Genomic DNA, 20,910 nt, shown 5'->3' on the forward strand with positions numbered 1-20,910 from the left:
AAGAACTAGCATCATCAGATATCTTGATAAACAAAACACCCTTTGAATCTAAGTAAGCACAAAATTAATGAACGGTGGATGTCAATATTTAAATATTTACTTCTTGTACGATGAAGTATAATTGTAAGATTTGATAAAAAAAATAATAATAATAATAATAAAATAAACAAAACAAAAGAGATTGAGACTTACGAAACCTAAAAAAAAACTACCTACCGACGATGGGTAGGGAGGCCCCTATAACCCTAGGGGCTCAGGCTCCAGCTTTAGAGTTTGGAGAATCTCATTTAGTAGTATTTGTTACCCACAATGGCTAAAGTGAGGTTGCATGATCTGAACAAAGTGATTTGCTAGTTGCTACCTACCCATACTGAGTAGGGTAGCCTTATCCTTCGCTCAATTGGTTATAAACATTTGCAGAATTTACTTTTTTTTCCGATGTGGGATATAACTGTTTTTTAAGAGTAGGACATGGGGTTCATACCTATAAATCTTCCAGGTGAATGCACATAAGCTTGTCTTTCACCGAGTCTGAAGGTTTTGTGTTACTCCCTTTTGTGGTTCAAAACTCATCAAAAGTTTACTTGCAAAAGCATGAATCAGCTGCATTCATCCTTAGATCACAGTCCCAACCACTGCAGATCATTATGTCTTCTTAGTGTAGATGTTACCCTTTCTGTCTTCAACTCTTCATATTCTTCAAGGTTGGGGCACCACCTTTTCACCCTCCCCATGCTTGTATCCTCTTCAACAGTATTGTGCTTCCTCAATTGATGTAGCCTCCGTAAAAATATCGCTCGAAAGCTCTACGCCGCCCCCATCCCATTGGCAATTTGAGTGGATTACAAATCCGATGCTCATTGCCATTACCTTCAGCATCCAACAGCGCGACGTTCCTCAATTCCTTCATATGTCAAAGAATGTTGTCTTTTGTTTGTTCCATAGCCTCATTCCAGCAAATCACTGGAACTTTTCAACTTGGTTAAGCTCATTACGATCATGGAGTATAATTGATTGCCTTCATCCTATCTCAAAATTGAATAACATACAATAAGAGTTTCCGATCTGGGCACAAGTATCATGTACAACTACACAGTACTGATGGTACAGAATATAAGAGTGAAGAAACGCAATAATTCTCACTGTATGAACCAAGTACTGACAATTTTTTATTAGAAAATCAACCTGGAAGAGACCCTCATTAGAGGTAACTAAGAACTGTACGTTTAGAAAAGTGTCATACAAACAGATTGATGAAGATTATACAACTATGTAAACCATACTACCATATTTTCTGTACTCTTCCCCTTAACTCTAGTACTACTTAATGAACAGTCAAACAATGAATGGATAAAATTGGTTGTCTTTGACAAATTAAAGACGAGGAAATCAAAACTATTGCACCCTGGACCGGCATACACAGAAAGTAACATCTACCGAGCTAATACCACATGATGGTATTACTATTGGGGCAGCAAATATCTATAGGGATATCAACACAACTTGCACCGTTCTACACTTTATCTTGTACTTCAATGCCATTTGTCTCTTTGCATTCTGCGGTAGGACTTTGTCCTTCACTGATATGCTTGCCGTCATTCGCCTCTTTAAGTTCTGCATTTGTTTCTTTCCTTTCTGTGGTAGGACTCTGTCCCTCACTGGAAGCAGTTTTTCCCTGGTACATTCAATAGGAATTGATAATAATAGCACAAGATCAAGAAGAACTTATAAGTTTCCTTAAAAAAAAATTTAAAAAAAAAAAAACATTCTAGCATGATATCATCTATGGTGCAAGGATACACTTGAAAAGAACTTCAGATAAGTAAACTAAATAATCAAAAGCAAAACTAATGGAAATGCTGTTATCATCACCGGCTCAATTTCTCCCGTGTTATAATGGTTAGTGCATTCAACTAGCGTAATGAATTGAATTGGGTTTCAAATAATAGACTCAGCAACTGAATATCAGTGACAGTGGAACCTTATGCCTTGGTTACTACTTACTATATGAACAGAGTTCAGATGCTTGACAGATTCATTGTTTTCTACTGTACCAAAGAATAAATATTGTTCCGGGCCTCATAGCCAAGTGGTACTTCTCTCTCGTAAGTTCAACTCCTACCAAAGTAGGCAGTTGAATCCCAGGCAAAAAGGCCACTGGTCTTAGTCAAAATGTCCCACCCACCCCATTCTTAATCTGCTCTACACAAAATCAGTTCAAAAGTCTACATGAACTAACCTCACTGCGATTGCGCCAACCAAGTCCAAATGGTCGAGATAGCAAACTAATCTTTCTTGCAGGGAACTCTTGTGTGGGCTCTTGATTGCTTCTGGGTGAAGAATCTAAAGATAAAGATCTGCAAAACAACTTTGTGTTTCAATTCCACTGTACCAATTTCATCTATTGAGAAACGAAACATATGTAAATCTAATTTCAATCCTTGATATGCTATGGCTTTATACTTTGCATATGATTTTTCACATGAGCACGCTTTACGTATCTATCAGGATCCCAACATTTTCTCTTAGGTGTAAAGGAATTTCTTCTATTGAAAGACAAAAACTCTTTGAAAAAAAAAAGAGAGAGAGAGAGAGACAATTTAGAAATGTAAAATAGAGATTTAGTATGGATGACATTAGAGGAGAAACTTAAAACTCATATAACTCACCAACGACTACGCAACGACTAAATTAAGGTAGACATGTAAGAAAACCAAGAGCAACAACAGGTCATAGATTAACTTTCAAAAATGACTAAATAAGAAGCTGGCAGGGGTACCGTGGAGAAGGTTGTGTTTTCTGTTGACCAGTTTGGTACTGTAAAGTAGCCTCTAACATTGATTCTGCCATAACAACTCTCTTCTCCATTTCCGCGAGGGAAGCAGTGGCCTCTTCATACTTTTCCTGCAAAGACAGAACATATAAAAATAAATAAACTGTATATCATCACCAGATAATGGTATCATCTGCAGTCAGAAAAAGTTTGATAGAAGTACATGCTCTAAATATACACCTATTTCAAACTCTCCAGACAGCACAAAGTAATTTCAATTTTGAGCAATAGCTAGTTCTATTAAGCTGGCAGCACAGAATTGTATATTGAGCAGAAAACACTCAAATTTTGAATTGACAATTAGTGCCAATACCATATAGTCGTATACAACTAAAGACATCAAGCCCCATGGAAAAGACTATTAGGGAAAGGAAAAGGGGGAAAAAATTGCAAGCAATTTATCAAACAAATCCTATAAGGGGTATCCCATATAAGATTTACTCATCAATACATGTCCAAACATAATTTCAGAGGTACGGTTATATATGCAACCTGAAGCACTTGAGCAGCATATCTCTGTGCTGCTGCATCTTGCTCAGAAAATCTTCGCGCATCTTCAGTTAATCTCTGCTCTTGCTCTACTCGCATCAACACCTATGAGATGGAAAATGACCTTGTAAGTGGCAAGTACTAAAGCAATTAAAGGAAATAAAAATAAACTTAAAAATACAGAGGAAAAGGAAATGAAAACCTGGAGCATGACACTCTCCTGTTCCTGCTTATCAGAAAGGGCTCGGCGAAGATCGGCGACCTCTTGCTCTAATTGCTCAACCTGACATAGTGACATAGTGAATGAGTAACTGCCTCTGACTAAACTGTACTTACTAGTAAACTTTCGAGTACAGATGCAAGAACACAAGAACTTTGCATGAGCATTTATCTTAAAAATTATTTGGATGCAGTAAGACCGAAACTAACTGGTTTCAGTACATATCAGCTACTCATTTGTTTGTCAGAATCTGTTTTATTGCTAAAGTATTGTGTAGAAAAGTTTACAAATTTTCAGCAAACTGTAATAACAATACAAGCTATAAATGAAGGAAAGTTGTTTCCAGCATGGTCTCTTTACATCCACAAAGAAACTGCAAATCATCTCTAATTCTGAGATCAAATCTACCAAAAGAAACAAAAGATAATAAGGAAAAGCAAGGTGCAATGGCCGCAATGAGAGCCTATCAGCAAGAAAATTATGATCTACTAACTATCACCTCCTTTACTTTCCTCACAATCACACACTGTTAACCTAAAACCTACAACTACAACAAAAATAATCTAATAAGAGAACACTGAAAAATGAAAAGCTATTTAGAATAAGCCAATAAAGACCCCCCTCAATCAATGAATATCCATGTAAAAAGGGAACATGTATAAAAGAAACTGCAACATGTATAAGTTTTCTGAATCTAATACCCTAGCATGCAATTGCCGACGATTATCCTGCTTAACCATCTCCATCAATGCTGTCTCCAGCTCCTCAGCTCTGAAAAATGGTTAGGACCAAGAATGTCAATGTCACTAAACATATTCCATACATTCATCCTATGTAAGTATAGATTTTATAAGCTTAAAACCGTAAGACGAGAGAAAATATTAACCTGAGTTCAGCAGATCTTTTATCCTCCAGCAGCTTGCATAATTCAACCTTCAACCACACCACCTGCAGGTAGAACCCTATATCAATCTCATAGTGGATTCTCAGTAGCATACTTTAATTCAAAATCTCCTCGCATTTACAATTATTAAACCTTGTATACTCTATCTATGTCATAAACCATGGTTTCGGGACTTCTTGATGTACAAGTGAACACTGTGGGGATAGAATGTCAGAACATTGTTAAAATCATTCTCTCAATGGTACAATTGATACCAATTTCTGGAGAAAAGGACAATTTTCCTTCGACATTTTTCACAAATAGAATATACACCAAAAATCTTACTCATTTCCCAACTCTAAGCTTAAATATTATCTCAATGTCTATGCCCAGCCCAAATAACTGTGCATACTGTACTAGTTGTATAAAAAAAAACAAAAAAATAAAGAATAAAAAAAAAAACAATCTCTATCAGTCACACAGATGATATAACAGAAGTGGATAAGAGGCTCCATGCGCGTATCTTTTTCTTTCCAAAAAGCAAAATAATTGGCAATCCATGGACAGGTGTACATTGATGAATGTGTGTGTGTGTGTGTGTCAAAACAGAGATCTAATCTATGCACTGAGTAAATGACTGAAACAAAATGCTTTTATTTCAAGAGTCCAACCTGCTCTTGAAGATCTGGAACAGAATCCAACTCCCCATCCCCAGTCAAGCTAATAAGAATTTCATCTGCATTAGTGGACCCAGACTCTGAACGTGATAAATCACCATTTCTTTCTGCTTTCTTCGTTTCTATTATCATTGATTTAGGATCTTGCTTAAAATTGTATAGCTTAGAAGCTAGACCCTGAGAATCCTTCCAAGCCCGAAGTCCCTTTGATCTTTCCTCAATAGCATTAATTACAGCAGGCCGATGTTTATTTCTCAACTCTTGTAATCTAGTTTCATTTACATTTTGGTAACCCATGCAAGCTGTCAATACTAGTTGACTGCTATCAAATGTGGAGCCAGCCAGCGATTGCAGCAGAGTGACTGCATCTCCAGCATCCTTGGTAGTAACCAGTGCAGGGCCTACAAGTAACTGAGCTAAATTAAGTTTCATAAACCAGAGGTGCTTACAGCCAACATGATACGACATTCATGTCCAAGTATCAACATTATATGTTTATTTTATTCTTTTTCTTGGATAGAATAAAAAATAAAAACATTTTTTGTTACCCAGTACCATATAACTCCATCAAAGCAAGTGCGGTCCTAAATAGCATCACGCGGTTCCCCTCAAAAAGAAGCACATCCCAGACTCGTAGAACTGTAAGTGAATAATAAACCATCAAAATTTAGGTAAGCTTTGATTTAGTACCTCTGCAATGTGTTTATATTACTGAATATAAAACCTGACCACTTTCCCATGGCAGCATATTCATGAAAATGGAAAGGAACCATGGTCCAGTCACCCATGCCACTTGCACTCCCAGGTAATCTAGATGATTGACTGCATTATGAATAAAGGTGACATGTGACCATCCAACCTAAAAATAATGTATAAAAAGAAGCATATACTGTTTGAATAGTAACGATATACAAACCTAATTTAGGAAATCTCTCATGCACCAACTCCTCGAAAACAAGTTGATCCACCTGTAAATAATAACAATATGGATTTAAACAGTGGTTTCTTTACTTTTGTTAATGTTTCTCATTAGAGGAGAAAGACCAAATGTACACAAAATGAGTAAGGTGAAAAACAGAAAAGATTACCTGAGATTCTATCATTTCCTCAGAGTAATAGCCCTCAAAATAATCATCTAGGATTCCCATCAAAGCCCTGAAAGAGTTTACCAACTTTGTAAATATACGTAAAAAAAATATGTGAACTATTATGCTAATAAGTTTTATCTAAATTAAACTTCTATTTCTCCAGGAAATTGTTACTCCTTGCATAAAAGATAAATAAAATATATATCATTAAAATGAAATAAAATCAGTACCTTGTTTTTTTCTTTATAAGTATGACTCAGAAAGTAAGTTGATTAGCGATAAAAAAAAATAAAAAAATAAAAAATAAAAACTTGAAAAGAAAATATGAAAAAAGCCAAGAAGTTGGAGAGTATTCTTTACTGGAAGACAATAAATTGATCAAGCTTCTCATCTTACCAAAAAGCATTTTCTTCGGGCATGAGAAGTAGTAGCAAGCCAGCAAAGAAATTCATGGCCTGCATGTAGATTAAAGCAAAAGTGCTTTAAAGTCAAAGACAAGTGAAAAAATGTAGGACATAATTGATAACATTTATCATATGGTATATCAAAAATAAAACAAATTACAGAAGTGTCACACTTAATACAATGCAATATCTCAAAAACAATTCCAAAAAGGGTCATGTTACAACTCCACTCTGATTACCTGACAGTACCCAACAGAAGGATTGTGTCGCGCATATGCAGTAAGCAATCGCCTCAAAGCATTTCTACCATCCACATCTAGAGCAGGGTGACCTGGAAATGTACGAGGTAGATCCTGCAGTTCAAATCATTGTCAATAAGTTAAGCACTTGGATAGATGAATAATTTCAAATAAAATAGCACAGACAGAGTAAAGAAGTGAATAACCTTCTCAATCTGTCCTTTCCACTTTTCGGGTACATATGCAGAATCAGTTGTTGACAACTTGCTATTTATGTCTGAGTCCAAGCTATGTTGTTCCACATCACTGCCAGCTTTAGTTTCAGAAGCTAGCAGATCCTGGTAATAATTATCAACACGCCGCAACTTCACACCCACAAATGCTTGCCAAAGCTGAAAGATTGAACTGAAGCAGTTATAGAACTTGCTAATTACAGTGATATTCATGAAATATAGAAACAAATAAGCAGAAGCAAATTGAGAACATAAATGCACCTCTCCCCTCAGAGCCATGGGTACTCCCCCACGAACAAGAACCTCCAACTCTTGTTTCCAAGGAAATAAGGATTCTGAAGGGACTACGTCAGAAGCAGCACCTGTTGCAGAGGCATTTATACTGTCACTTGAAGGGGCATCTTGGTCTGACCTCTCCACGTCGTAGAACTCGTCCTCAGAGTCCTCCTCAGATGCTCCTTTTGGGGGTCTAAACTCTTCAATAGGATGAACCGGCTTTCCATTTCTCGTGTCCTGCTCTGTCTTTGATAAATTGCTCTTCTTCTTTACACGAATACTCATCATTTCTTCAATTTCGTGAAGGGATGATCTAATCTCATTCCATATTTGGATCCCATGAGCTTTTGTCTCCTTCGCTGCCAGTTCCTCCATTTCGCTATCATTTTTTATTGGAGAATTCGAACCCGGCTTCCGGTCACCTAAAACATCGCCATCAACACCCTTCTCTGAACTGGAATCTAGTTCTTGCTCTGAGGTCTCAGCTTCCAAGGCCTTGTTATCTTCTGCATTAGATGATCCATTTACGGACAATCTTGCAGACTCTGCTTGCCGTTGCAAAAAAGAGGTCCACCTTTCTGATCTTTCTTCCTCTTCTTCCTGAAAGCACAAGTATATTACATAATCAAGTACAATATGAGAAGAGGAAAACATAAGTTCTTTTACTATACATCATAAAAGAAGAGATTCTGTTCTGCGTTCGTTCTTTACACATTTCTCATACAAACCTGAAACGTCAACTGGAAAGTGGAAATTAAGATAGAGTAAAACCTTGTAGATATTGGCATATTCTCGGTAGCGTTGCACATGCTGAGGTCTCACAGCAAATCCATAAGCATCCCTGTCAAAACACCAATGCCGGTTCATTCAAAATTTCCAATAAATAAGCACAGTAAAATCCACCTACCTATTGCTTCTTCTTAAATATCAATAAAACTTGCTTCATTAAATAAGATCACACAGTGCATTCCCAATCATATCCCCAACCAAACACCCCAATTATAAAGATCATCTCACCAAAAACCGTAAATAAACAAAACTCCGAGCACCGCCGGGCAGCTCCGATTACCTGCAATCGGCATATTCTACTTCCCATAGAGCTCGGCATTGCCTCAATGCACATTCAAAAGCAAACGACAACACAAATCCTACCAAAACTACACACTAAACTAAATCCAGCCAATCAGGATCTTAAACTCCTTGTCACACAATCGACTCATCTCAATCCCAATCCACACTAAACGACACCGCATTAAGGCACACTCAGTACCAAACGAACAGCTCCGATCTCAAACACTAACTCAGCTTCAGCCAAATCACTATGATCGAAGCATATAGCTACGAAATCCAAAACCTAAGCGTGGACGAAAGGGAGAGTAGTGGCACAGGAAAACCGTACCTCTTGTTCTCGTAGGCGACACTGAGCGGATTAAGCGTGGCCTTGGCGGCGGCGGCGGCGGAGGAGGAGGATTTCATTCCGGATCGGCGGAGATATCGGACTTTTCAGTTGGCGACTACGAAGATCTTCGCCTCCTCCTTCTTCTTCTTCTTCTTCGCCTTGATTTTCTCGGCGACTGAAACTTGGACTGAGACTAGACCAGAGAGAGAGAGAGAGAGAGAGAGAGAAATCGATGAGATTGGTTTTGGCTCTGGGGGAGTGGAAGAGTCAGAGGAGAAGAGAAGAGACTCGGCTGTCTAGCGTCTAGGCACATGCAGAGGAGAGGAGAGCGAGATTGGCGTCACATAATTATTACATGTGCAGCCCCCATGGATTTGGACACGGACTTCGAGACCGAGGAGACACCAGGCTTATTTCTCTATGCTTAAGTTATTATTGTCTAGAGACTCAAAAAAAAAAAAAAAAAAAGTAATTATTGTTTAGAAGAAGTTTTTGGGTAATATTGACTGGACCTGAAAGGAAAATAAAATTGGGAGAGCGGGTTGTTGGGGGAAAATCGGATCTTGGATGGGGTCAGATATGCTACATACAGGTAGAATGCTCATTTATGATTTCCATATGGCTTCCGATCATGCCATTTTGGATGTGTTTGTACCAAGATCAATATATTCTCAAAAAAATAAAATTCACAAGATCAATAGTAATTTTACGGGGTTGTAATCATAAACGTTTATTTTATAAAGTAAAGCCAGAATAGAAGGTGCTTAGAACGCGCCCCGCGCGCTAAGAAAAAGAAAAATCCCGAAGGTTTTTGTTTTCTCCTGGCCGAACGCTGCTGCCTCGTTCTGGCCCGAGAGGGGATGCTGAGTAGCGGCGGGCTTTCTGTGCAGAGGTGTTGTCCAGGGAAGAAGGATGGGTCTTTGACCTCGGGTTGGGCAGACAGATCTCGTTCTGTCCATCTCGGATCGGGGATGACAAAGCTTGTGGAGCAGCTATTCGACGGCTCTTTCAGGTGGTGGGATCGGGCGCCAGCAGTCTGGCGATCTGTGCTGTGGCTGACGAGATCGAATCGAAGCTAGTTTCGGTCTCCTTTTTGGATCTAGTTGTGGTCGTCTGCAGGCTATCGAATCTGTTTGCAACGTGGCTAGGCGGTGCTGCGATGTAGGGTTGCGGCGGAGCGGCGTGGTGCTACATGGTGCTACGTGGCAGCGGAGTGGTGACATTGGAGCTTGCCAGCGTCGGGAAGGGCTGTCTAGGGCGCTTGCTCTCTGTTGGGAAAAGTGGTGGTTGGGCTGGGCTAGGCTATTGTTCTTGGGCCTCGTTGGTGGTGTGTTGTTTTCAATTTTTTTGGGTTTTGTTGTGTCTGTCGTTTGGAGTCAATTAGGGTTTCTTGGTTGGTTTGGTTACTATTAATAAGTCTCTACTCTTCTGAGCTAGGGGTGGGTTCCTACTCTTCTGAGCTAGGATTTAGTGTAGGTGTTATGCCATGTAAATGGTGTCATTCCCGAGGACGATGACGATTTGGTTCAACTCTGGTTTATCTTTGTTGTCGATTTGCTGATAAGCGATCCTTTACACGTGGTTTAGTACCTTCGGACACGGTGTTGAAGAGGAGGCTGTCTTCTGTGTGGTGGATTACAAGGTTACACTGGAACTTTCAGGTTCATAGGTTTCAAAGTAGCCTGGGAAGAGGCGTATGGTGGTTAGAGTTTGGGCCCTTTGGCCTGATGGTCTCTATAACGCGGTTTATTGGGGTTTTGGTTTATGTCCCCCTTATATGCTTTGTTGATTAATGGTTATTGTCTTTCTCAACACAAAAAAAACAGTGTTTATTTTATAAATTACTATAAAAGTTATCTTGTACAATACTAGTTTGAAAATCATTGAATTTTTTATGGTAAATTTATAAAGATTTTACTCACTACCCACAACGTGATCGGATCCCTAAAGAAATAGGAAAACCTAGTTAGAGCATTTCCAACAGTAGAATTTATTTTTTAGTTAAATTTAGCTAAACTTGTGAATTATAGCTATTGATTTAACAATGTTGCTCCATCAATGATAGCTATTTGTAAATGATATATTATGTTTCATCGAATCGTAAACTGACATGTGGACAAAAGAGGAGAGAGAAATATAACTTTTGCTTTAGCTATGTAGGATTCTCTAGCTAAATATAGCTAGCCAATTTAGCTAAAGTTAAATATAGCTAAGCTATAGCTAGTCTGTTGGAGCTGAATTTTGCTTCAAAAATAATTAAATATAGCTAAAAATTAAATTTAGCTACTCTGTTAGAGATGCTCTTACATTTTAAAGTAAACATATGATAATTATGTCTTAAAATATTTTTCTTTATTTTCATATGTCTTAAATTTTTTTCTTTTCTTTATTTTCATACTCATTTGTAAGTGAGACTTCTACATCATAACAATGTCACTTAGGCTACAGATTTGTTGGCCAAGTGATTTTTAAAATTAAACTTTGCAAAAAAGTAAAAAGACATTTAGAAGGATACTCGACAATTACCTCAAAAAGCATTGGTGTGGAAGTATTTAAATGCTTGAAGTGGACTAACCATATTTTACGAATTGCGTTATTTCTCTACCAAAACTATTTGAGACCACTGCATGAATAATAAGAAAATATAAACAATCTAAATAAACATCCAATCGCCTAAATAATTAAGTGTCAATATGATCAATTAAAAAGAAAACGAAGACTGTGAAATTTATTTCTTTATAAAGTTTGCATAGACTAATATGTGCAAGTTACTAAATAGGAGATACTGGAATTCCTATATAGTCAAATTTTCTGAAAAAATAGGAGAGATTTCTACATATGGAATATGTAAATTCAAGGCATTATGGGCCGATGGCATGTTCTAAATGTTCAAAATTAACCATAAAATGAAGAGACTTATCGACGATTCCTCATTTGGCAAACATGAAATGAGTAAAGCCATAAAGGCAAAATATGGAGGCCCACGGTTATCATTTTCATAGGAAAGCTCAACTTTTCTTGCAAAGACGTGGTTACTTTCAACTCCAATATTATAACAATCTACCTACCCGCCGGTTCTTCATGCGGACAAAACCAGTTTCATACAAAATAATAAACTCAGAATATGAATCTAAATTTCTTCAAAAACTATTATCAAGAATTTTGTTATTGAAATTACTGATTACGACGCAATCAAAATTTTAAACCTTGACTCAAACTAGTTTACTACTATTTAATGGAGTTGGTCTGGTAAAAACATGATAGGCTGCAAATGGGAGTGTATTCCATGCACCGTCAGTGCATAAATACTTGCAATATGAATGGACGTAATTTTTTTTATATTAAAATATATAAAGGAGTGGATTAGATGAGTGGTTGTTATTTTTTTAGAGATTAAAATAACCTACAGTGCATATAATCCTCTCCTCTTACTCGGCCACTATTTTATGTAAAAAAAAAAAAAATAGTTTACTATGGCACGAAGCCTATCATTTTTTTATTTATTATTTTATCAAAATGATACTTCATTCATGATGAAATGGATACAATGATTTTAGAATCAAACACTCCTAGCATTTGACCCAACTAGACTTCACATTGGAAATCCATACTGACAGACTGATGAAGCCATGCTGGCCTCGACTCTAAACAAAGTAAAGGTTGACTAAATTTCAAAGACTTTTTTGCTAAACGATAGACAACTTTATTGTCATTCCGTCTCACAATATGACTACCACAACTAGAAAAAAACTGAATTAAAGACTTGATTTCATCAATTACGTGGCCTTCCAAACGAAGCCGATCTTTATCGACTTTTCTGAAAGCCTAATTATTTACTTTTAGTCATAAAATTGCAGGAGTTGTTAAGCTTTTATTGAAATCATGAGTGCCTTAACACACAAGGTGATGGTAATTATATGAACTTTCTGGTTTTGACTTTTGACTCGATTTAAATAGTGCGGCCTGTCGGTGGAGTGCATTTGATGTCCCGATATTTGAGTGTAAAGGCCCTTTTTCGTAAATGCCAAATGACACAGGCACAGGTTTCAGGTCTTGAAAATGAAAAGCTTTGTGTCGGTACAAGATAACAATACACAGGATCTGGCAATAATACTAATGTGAGGCCAAAGCTTTTGATTTTGCAAATTAATATTGCTTACGAATTCGGTTTTCATTTTCCGAGGACGAGGAGTACCTTTCACTTGCTTTGAAGTTACACCTGTGATCTGCCTTTTGGATTTGCAGAAGCAAATGTTAACTGGGTTTAAGGCTTAAGATAAGGATTTGTGTCTTTGGGTGAGGTGTGATATAATGTGGCTGGCATACATTTTTCAACTCTAAGATATGATAGAATTAAGATGTTCCTCGTTGTGTTGTCTTGATATAGAGAGAGTATTGGGTCATGAAATCGAAACTTGATGCTTAAGGTATACATGCATGTAATGTGAAATTATCGAAAATAGTCTTATAATTTTAGAACCATATATATTGTTTTGTCAAACCGAAAAATAAGACTAATAATAGTTTGCTTTGATATTCGGTTACTCAAAGATTTCTGACCCTTTTTATTGTATTAGCAACCATAAGGATTCGGTTTCAGAGCTCCAATTCTAACAGGCTCTTTGCACCTCAATAAGTCTCTTTATACAAACCAAATCTCTTCAGAATGACAAGTATCTCAGACTTTGGCTTACAGGAAACAAATGGTTGTCTCTTTAGCCCTTTCCGTGTAATTGGCAATGGATGAGCATAAAAACCAACCAAGCCACTGACCGTGTGGTGTCATTGGCTTTTAGGAGGATTTGCCCACCAAATTGGGCAGCCTTCCCACCTTCCTCCTTATGCACCAAAATGTATTATCCGTATAATTTCGGGATTTTTTTTCTTCCCAACATTTTTCTTTGTATTTCTCTAATGAAGTTTCCAACAATTTTTTTATTTTTTTTTTAGACTGAAGTTTCCAACATTGATAAAAGAAAATAATATAAAAGCAATTCCAAAAATAAAATTGATTTGTCTAAAACTCATATATAGCTAGTCTACCTAAATAACTAAATTGTCTAAAACTTATATATAGATAGTCTATTTGAAATGTCCTAAGCCAATCAACATCAACATAACGCCATTATAACTCGTGTAAGCCCAAGTCAATCTAGTCACTAGCGTGAGGCATATTGAGTTCGACTCTTATAACACCAAGATAACCACGAATGAATTCCTCCTACTTAGACCACCATATAAAACAAAAACAAAAACAAAAAATTACACAAAAGAACAAGACAAAAATTCCATTTTCTTTTCCCCCGAGGAAACAGAGCATTTCTAGAAGTGACATAGGTTTCCCTGAACCTCCCTCTAGAATCCTCCACCGAATCAAAAACACCACCCAGCCTTTCTTTCTCCGGCTTTAACAGAGTTAAGCAGAACAGGAATCAGAAACAAGAAAGCAGAAAAAAAACGAGAGAGCCAGAGCCAAAGTCGGAAAGTGCTTTCCCCCAAAATCACTTAATAACCGCTTTTTGCCCTCTCCTGCTCAGCTCAACAGCGTAAACTAATAAAAGCAGAAGCAGGTAAAGCCCCCCCACCCCACCCCACGCCTTTGGTAGGGGGGTAGAGTAGTAGAAGTAGAACTAGTATAGAGAGCACACACCCAAAACCAAAACCAAAACCAAAAGCCAAAACCAAAAACCATGTCAGCCCTTGTGCTCAAAATGACCACAGCAACCTCTCCTATAAAACCCCACCCCCAAAATCTCCTCCTCCCCAATTGGGTCCGCCCTCGTTCTCTCTCTCGCTCCTCCTTCACAACCACCCACCACCCAACAACCCTCCAGACCCAAACCCAAAATCAGAATCGCAAATACAAGTGGTGGAGGATAGCACCACCACTACCCTCACCCTCCTCGACTCCCCTGCTTGGGCCCAGATTCCGCGGCCCATATAAATGCCTGGCCATTTATCCCTCCTCTTCATCTGCTAGCGGCGGTCGCTCCGAGAATCAAGGAGAGGGTGGTCTTATGGCCGATATGGGTTCCCAGAATCATAAAGGCCATGAGTGGTTCGACGGCAAATTGTACGCTGATAAAGACGGATTGCTTTCCCCTAATCACGATGCCCAATCAACGCCGCCTCATCAATCCCCTAAATTGCTCACCTTGCCCACCATTCTCACCCTCGGCCGCGTCGCCGCCGTCCCCGTTCTCATCAGCAGTATGTTCCCATTTTTCCATTGATTGATTTCGATGAATCTTTGCTTTGAATTTGATGATTGTTGGATCATCTATAAAATTGGAGTAGTCAATTGGTCATGTTCAATTGTATGTGGTTTGCATTCATTTGGAGTCATTGCCGGCTTTGGTTCGGGTACATTGCATTAGATTCTCCAATAAAATTGGAGCAGATATGCTCAGCTATTTGGTTCTCGCGTTTGATTAGGCTAACGTGGTTGTTAGTGATATTGGCGCCCATCTTGGAGGGTTTTTATACAATTGGGGTGGTCATACTTGGCATTTGGGTGTGCTCAGATATCTTGGTTTTGTATGCATTCGTGGTGTTTTTTTTTGCGGGGTTTGGTTGGGTTGCACAATGCCCCTGCATTTGATATGGCTAACATGGTTTTCTTTTTTTTTTTTTTTTTTTTACCCTCGTTCTTGTAGCTTTCTATGTGGATAGTTGGTTGGGAAAAACTGCTACAACAAGTATATTCATAGCTGCAGCGATTACCGACTGGCTTGATGGCTATCTTGCTCGCAAGGTTAGCTTTATTTTCTTTATCACGACTCTAAAAGACCTTTTTTTAGTCCTGGGAGTTCTAAAGACAGAGACTTTTTGTTACATTTGGATTGAAATTTTATAATTTGATTAATTTCCTTGGATTTCAGATGAGGTTAGGGTCGGCTTTTGGTGCATTTCTGGATCCAGTCGCTGATAAGGTATTTGCCTTTGTTATTAAGTGTAAAGTAAACACTTTCAATTGTCAATATCAGCTACTCAAAATGAAAAGATTGCTTTTTGTTATTATTATTTTAAAGCTCCTTTACTGTTCTAAAGTTGACTCTTTTTCCTGCCAAATACAGCTCATGGTTGCTGCTACACTGGTTTTATTGTGCTCCAGACCTCAAGATGTTGCTGCATTTGGGCAAGTGCCATGGCTGTTGGTTGTTCCTTCAATTGCCATAATAGGTAGAGAGGTATTATATGATTTTACTTGTCTACTGTATTTCCTTAATTATGAATTCATCTACTCAGGCCTGCTTTTCTTGCATTTCTTGTTATGAACTTGTGATTGACTCTTTACTGGTATATTTTGTAGTTGTTATTTGTTAAAATTAGATTTGATTGTGATTTTGCACTAGGAAGTTAGATTTAGTAGGAAGGTATTTTGCCTGTATTTAACATTACAATAGTGGGCCTCATCTACATGGTGGAAAGTCCAATTGCATCTTTCCAAGATGTGATGGTTAGGTTATCATTAATACAGTGGAATGTTAAACTGCAGTTTGCAAATATATGGTGTTCTTATCAATTTTCTAGGTTGACTGTGCGCCTGCTACTCCTTTCTGTATGGATGTCCATGTTGTCATTTAGTTTCTGTTGACCAAGGCTTAGGGCTCATTTGAAAGTTTGCCTATGTTGACTCCAATGAGTAGTTATCTTATCGAATGCTCTTTCTCCCCCCACCCCTCTATTTCTCTTGATTTCCCTTTTTGCAACCGCTCTTATCCTTTAGTTTTTCGGATCCCTGTTGACTTGATTGCCTTGTATTAATCAATTCGCTTCTTATTTTCAGATAACCATGTCTGCAGTTAGAGAATGGGCTGCTTCTCAGAACGCCAAGCTTTTAGAGGTTTGTTTCCATTCCCATGTCACCTCTCAGGACAACTATCTTCTATTTCCAATCTTAAAGAAGTTTTACGTTTCAAGGAATCACTTGGATGTTAAATGTTTTCAGGCTGTTGCTGTAAATAACTTGGGAAAGTGGAAAACAGCCACACAGATGATCGCACTAACTATCCTCTTGGCCACCCGAGATAGCAGGTACATTGTCTGTTTTTTTGGGCTTTGGGGATATTCTTTTTATGTCAATGCAGATGAAAGAGATCATTTATGCAACAAACTTGTTGGATCATTGTTTACCCCTTGCTTCCCATTAACGTGTGCAGTCTTGGAGGGCCAGAGTTTGTAGTAGCCTCTGGGGTTGTTCTGCTTTATATATCAGCAGGGCTTGCTGTATGGTCTTTAGCTGTGTATATGAGCAAGATATGGAAAGTACTGCTGAGGTAGCCAGTGGTGCTGCTGCTCTATCTTCTTACGGATATACATCTCATCTGAGCAATCATTTCAAATGCGAAGAACTACTTGTCAGTGCTCTGTACATGAACCCATTGATGACCGTTATCGCACATTGGAGCAGCATTTTGCTGATAGTTGATGAAGGAGGATAACATTATTGCTAAAGTTCCTGCAGTATTAAGTAAATTTCATATTTCGGGGTGGGTAGTGTCATTGTGTTTTAGTGGCTGCCCTCAACGACTTTATATTCTCACTGCTGTCAGGTTGGTCTGATTTTTTGGGATAATATTCGGGATACAGATGTTGAAACAAACTTTCCTCACATTACACAGTTTGGTTCAATTCTTTTATCAGCCCATTTATTTGCAAGATGTTGGTTCTTTGAAGCCGGGGTGAGGCTGGGGGGTGCATTATTAATTCATTTGCTGCTGAAGTTTGGTGTTGGAGATGGTTTATGCTTGTTGATTTTTTTTTAAAGTGTAAACCTAAATTACAAAGAAACAGCTTTTTTAGTTCCTCTTAGTTGTTTACTTTTATATCCTTGGAGAAACATTTTCACTTTTTTTTCTAGGTCTTATAAAGATTGATTATATTTCTATCAGGGAAAAACTGTATCTCGAATGTCACTGCAATTCCATCATTGTCATGAACCTGGATTTAGGTCCTTTAGGACATGGGTGCTTTTCCATGTCCTCAAAAACTGAACTTCTCAATTTAAATATCCCAAGTGGCTACTTTTTCATGGCAATTGATGTACAAATATTCATAGTTTTCAAAGCAAAGGTTACTTTCCTACTCGTGTCTTAAAACAATCACAAAAGTTGAGGAAATCAAGGCCCTCGTTTTCAGGACATGATTATCTCCCTATATTTAAAGTGTTCCTCTTTGCATATTACTAATCATATAAGGAAGTTGCAAATCCCAGTTCAGCTAGATTATCATACAAGAAATGAAGATTCGAATCACTAATTAGACTGCCCTTTTGAAATCCATTTTCATGAGTTTGCTACATGATTTGGTTCACCATACAATGACATACAGAGATGAGAAGGAAAGCAAAATTTATCTGCAGCTACCCTTCAACTAGTTTACGCTGATTTCAGACTCGAGGGTGCACAATCGATGAAATGATTTGAGAACTGGCAAAAACTGTGAAATTGACTTCCTAACTTGCAGAAGAACAAATTACCGGAAAGCGTTTCTTGTAGATTTCAACGTGCACTTTAGGATCACGTCGGGTTCTATTGTAAGCATCGTTTTTGTCCATCTCCTACAACATTGATATAGTCACATGAGTAATGTACATGTTCATGTCAGAGAATGTGGGGCTAATCATTGAGGAACTCAAAACACATGTACCTCAATCCATGCTGCCAGTCTAGGTCTGCCTGCAGTTATGTCAAGCTTCTTCACATCCAATGCAAAAGGTTGAAATCTTTCAATGAATGGAGCATAAGCTATATCCACCTGAAAATGAAGAACAAAACTTGAAACACTTCAACTGATCGAGCAACTTTCATAAGTTTGGTTTGGTAGACAGGTTTGATTGCCTTGTCAAGCTTAATACAAATGACAACAAAATCACTATTTGGCAGAAAGCAGATATAGCTGCTATGTTACCAGACTGAATTGGCCAAGAAAGAAAGGTCCATCTTCAAATTTCGAGAGAGCAGTTTCAATATAGTCAAATGCAGCACCTGCTTTAACATAACACCATGTTTACACGAGCTTATATGCAACTTAAATACCATCAAAAGAAGCAAGTGGTTAATGCTGAACTCACCGGCAGCTGCCTCAGTTCCATCTCCTTTGAAAAACAAAAACACAGATGTGTTGAAGGAGTCGGTGTAGGAAAACAACTCTTCTGCAAATTCTCTCTTTGCAGGATCCTATATTTAAAGATTATTAGCTTTTGTAATATCGAGGGAAGTAAACCTAAGCAACAAACGTATTTACAAGTCTTACATCAGGGAACAGTGAAGGCCCTTCAAAGTTACTGTCGATATACCTAATCAAATCAAGACTCTCTACTTTGATTTCGTTATTGTGTTCCAGTGATGGCACCTGCATTCAGATTCCACATCAGCAAACCGCAGTTACTTGAGCTCACAAGTTAGAGCTTATTCAGGAGGTTCATTAACTCTAGCTTCTCTCTAAACTTTTCTGATACCGATCTAGTGCAACTTAAAGCCAAAACTAGTGAGGTATCTACAAGCTCCACATCAAGGCCATATTTGTCCGGTGAAATGACAGCATTCCATAATTTCCAATGCAACTTATTACTAACTTTTTATTAGGGGCTTGCTACATCTTGTAACTACTAATTTAGGCTTTAGAGGATGAACAGTTCAACCTATGCATTCAAATGCAGCAACAAAAGCATGTGTAAAACCTTATACATAGTTATTCAAATGCAGCAACAGAGTTATTCACAAAATCTCACCTTGTTAGTAGAGTTCACTTTTTCTTTGTACCAAGAAGGCCTGTCTAGCAGATCAAGAGGAACCAATTCTATCTTCTCCTCCAATCCCTGTTCCCAGTAGTCAACAAGTATTAAAAGGTTTGACCCACAGCGAAAACCAGAATAACCAAAGTAACATTATAGTCAACATTGTAAGATTTTTCCACATACAAGCAAGCATTAAGAATTCTAATACTTGCAAAGCTGAAAAGCACAAAGATTGAAAACTTCATTACTTCTCCTCAATCTCTAACGCAAGCATTTGGAAGGTAAACCAGAAAAAGAGACCAAAATCAAGTAAAACGAGACTATGAAGTGATCTAGAAAACAACCTTACAATTCCGGACAATCCATGCGCGCTGAGCAAATGGGCATGTGTAAGATACATACAACCTTCAACAACATAAAAACCCAACATTTCCAATAGTTAGATACTTAGATTCACACAAACCAATCCAGATAATGATACCCATGCAGGTTGCATAAAACAAACACATTGGCTACAAGAACTTGCACACTGCAAAAGCTAACCAAAAAACTAATGCAACTTGCAAATCAAGTAATCTACACTCTACACCAACCTTGTGTTCCCATCAAAGAGTGTAGGTGGGACTGAGCTGTTAGTAAGAGCTGGTGGAAGAACCTCTTGCACACTTTTTACAAAACAAACAAAATCAAAATAAGATACACAGATTCTCAAGAACTGTTACAACTTTTAGTTACTGGGTTAGATAAAAAGAGAAGTAGAAAAATTTGGATGTTTCTGTAATTTCATGTTTTCTTAGCAAGCATATACTAAACATGGGACTAGTGACATTACCCAGTTGCCACTATTGCAGAGACTGAAGCTCTGGTCTTCTTCCCAAAAGAAGCTTGAAGACGAAGCTTAGGATGACATAGTATAGTGGAGTTTGGAAACTTGGCTATCACTGATTTCTTGGGGAGAGAAAAAGTGACTGAATCTGAAAAGTGATGCCGGGAAGTTTGAGGTGATGAAGAAGGAAGAGCAGTGCCTCTGAAACTCACTTTCAAACTAGTCATCGTTCTTTGGGTTGGTATGAGAGTTCGTTATGTACTTATATATTGTTGGAGGAGAGAGAGAAAACAAAGCAGGTGGACCTAATTATATTCCACCCTCAAGGTATTAGGTACTTTCACTCTTTCGGATTGCACCACATTATTTTGATTTTTGTTGAACTAATCACCACTTCACTTTGCTTAAAATGTTTCAATTTCAACCAAGTAACAACTAAAACCATGAAAACCCAATCTCCACCTAAATGGTCAAACTGAAAAGCTGAGAAAGCAGATATATGCACAGAGGGATGTCACTACAAGAAGTGGTAGAGTGACCGTTGCAAGTTTGAGTCATGTGATGGACTTAAAATGAGCAACCATGGACATGATGTCTAGACA

At 37.9% G+C, this 20,910-nt stretch overlaps 3 protein-coding genes across 4 annotated transcripts; 1 reads left to right on the forward strand and 2 right to left on the reverse strand.

Annotated features, from left to right (window-relative positions):
* Positions 1-1,136: 1,136 nt before the first annotated feature.
* LOC112182518 (TBC1 domain family member 8B) lies at positions 1,137-9,130 on the reverse strand. Its single transcript, XM_024321012.2, has 18 exons — positions 8,742-9,130; positions 8,114-8,183; positions 7,328-7,942; positions 7,040-7,225; positions 6,834-6,947; positions 6,587-6,645; positions 6,191-6,257; positions 6,019-6,070; positions 5,832-5,924; positions 5,658-5,741; positions 5,097-5,503; positions 4,429-4,490; positions 4,244-4,313; positions 3,525-3,605; positions 3,326-3,427; positions 2,780-2,904; positions 2,240-2,357; positions 1,137-1,675 (listed from the first exon to the last, which is right to left on the reverse strand). The coding sequence occupies exons 1-18, from the start codon at positions 8,816-8,818 to the stop codon at positions 1,514-1,516; spliced, it is 2,544 nt and encodes an 847-aa protein (XP_024176780.1). The 5' UTR covers positions 8,819-9,130; the 3' UTR covers positions 1,137-1,513.
* A 5,190-nt stretch (positions 9,131-14,320) lies between these two features.
* On the forward strand, positions 14,321-17,607 carry LOC112182520 (CDP-diacylglycerol--glycerol-3-phosphate 3-phosphatidyltransferase 2). The gene is made up of 7 exons (XM_024321017.2): positions 14,321-14,951; positions 15,398-15,495; positions 15,623-15,673; positions 15,818-15,931; positions 16,531-16,587; positions 16,693-16,778; positions 16,904-17,607. The coding sequence occupies exons 1-7, from the start codon at positions 14,432-14,434 to the stop codon at positions 17,022-17,024; spliced, it is 1,047 nt and encodes a 348-aa protein (XP_024176785.1). The 5' UTR covers positions 14,321-14,431; the 3' UTR covers positions 17,025-17,607.
* A 233-nt stretch (positions 17,608-17,840) lies between these two features.
* Positions 17,841-20,889, reverse strand: LOC112182521 (protein IN2-1 homolog B). 2 transcript variants are annotated; one of them, XM_040508564.1, is made up of 10 exons: positions 20,315-20,889; positions 20,076-20,147; positions 19,827-19,887; positions 19,477-19,563; positions 18,999-19,097; positions 18,817-18,922; positions 18,654-18,730; positions 18,393-18,500; positions 18,223-18,303; positions 17,841-18,144 (listed from the first exon to the last, which is right to left on the reverse strand). In XM_040508564.1, the coding sequence occupies exons 1-10, from the start codon at positions 20,533-20,535 to the stop codon at positions 18,133-18,135; spliced, it is 924 nt and encodes a 307-aa protein (XP_040364498.1). In that variant the 5' UTR covers positions 20,536-20,889; the 3' UTR covers positions 17,841-18,132. The 2 variants fall into 2 exon arrangements, with proteins under 2 accessions (XP_040364498.1, XP_024176787.1); XM_024321019.2 differs by having other exon boundaries at positions 17,850-18,303.
* Positions 20,890-20,910: the final 21 nt, after the last annotated feature.

This window comes from Rosa chinensis, chromosome 1, assembly GCF_002994745.2.
Source record: "Rosa chinensis cultivar Old Blush chromosome 1, RchiOBHm-V2, whole genome shotgun sequence".
In the NCBI taxonomy this organism is placed as follows: Eukaryota; Viridiplantae; Streptophyta; class Magnoliopsida; order Rosales; family Rosaceae; genus Rosa; species Rosa chinensis.

What these genes read in the sequence shown, in the direction of transcription:
- LOC112182518 (XM_024321012.2), bottom strand. Translation starts at nt 8,818, where the DNA reads ATGAAATCCTCCTCCTCCGCCGCCGCCGCCGCCAAGGCCACGCTTAAT. An exon ending in TGAGAGATTTCCTAAATTAG is followed by an intron (nt 5,925 to 6,018) that starts GTTTGTATATCG and finishes TTCATAATGCAG; the next exon opens with TCAATCATCTAGATTACCTG. An exon ending in TTCCAGATCTTCAAGAGCAG is followed by an intron (nt 4,491 to 5,096) that starts GTTGGACTCTTG and finishes TTCTACCTGCAG; the next exon opens with GTGGTGTGGTTGAAGGTTGA.
- LOC112182520 (XM_024321017.2), top strand. Translation starts at nt 14,432, where the DNA reads ATGTCAGCCCTTGTGCTCAAAATGACCACAGCAACCTCTCCTATAAAA. An exon ending in CGTCCCCGTTCTCATCAGCA is followed by an intron (nt 14,952 to 15,397) that starts GTATGTTCCCAT and finishes TCGTTCTTGTAG; the next exon opens with CTTTCTATGTGGATAGTTGG. An exon ending in ATGGCTATCTTGCTCGCAAG is followed by an intron (nt 15,496 to 15,622) that starts GTTAGCTTTATT and finishes CTTGGATTTCAG; the next exon opens with ATGAGGTTAGGGTCGGCTTT.
- LOC112182521 (XM_024321019.2), bottom strand. Translation starts at nt 20,535, where the DNA reads ATGACTAGTTTGAAAGTGAGTTTCAGAGGCACTGCTCTTCCTTCTTCA. An exon ending in AAGTGAACTCTACTAACAAG is followed by an intron (nt 19,098 to 19,476) that starts GTGAGATTTTGT and finishes ATCTGAATGCAG; the next exon opens with GTGCCATCACTGGAACACAA. An exon ending in GGCCTTCACTGTTCCCTGAT is followed by an intron (nt 18,923 to 18,998) that starts GTAAGACTTGTA and finishes CTTTAAATATAG; the next exon opens with GATCCTGCAAAGAGAGAATT.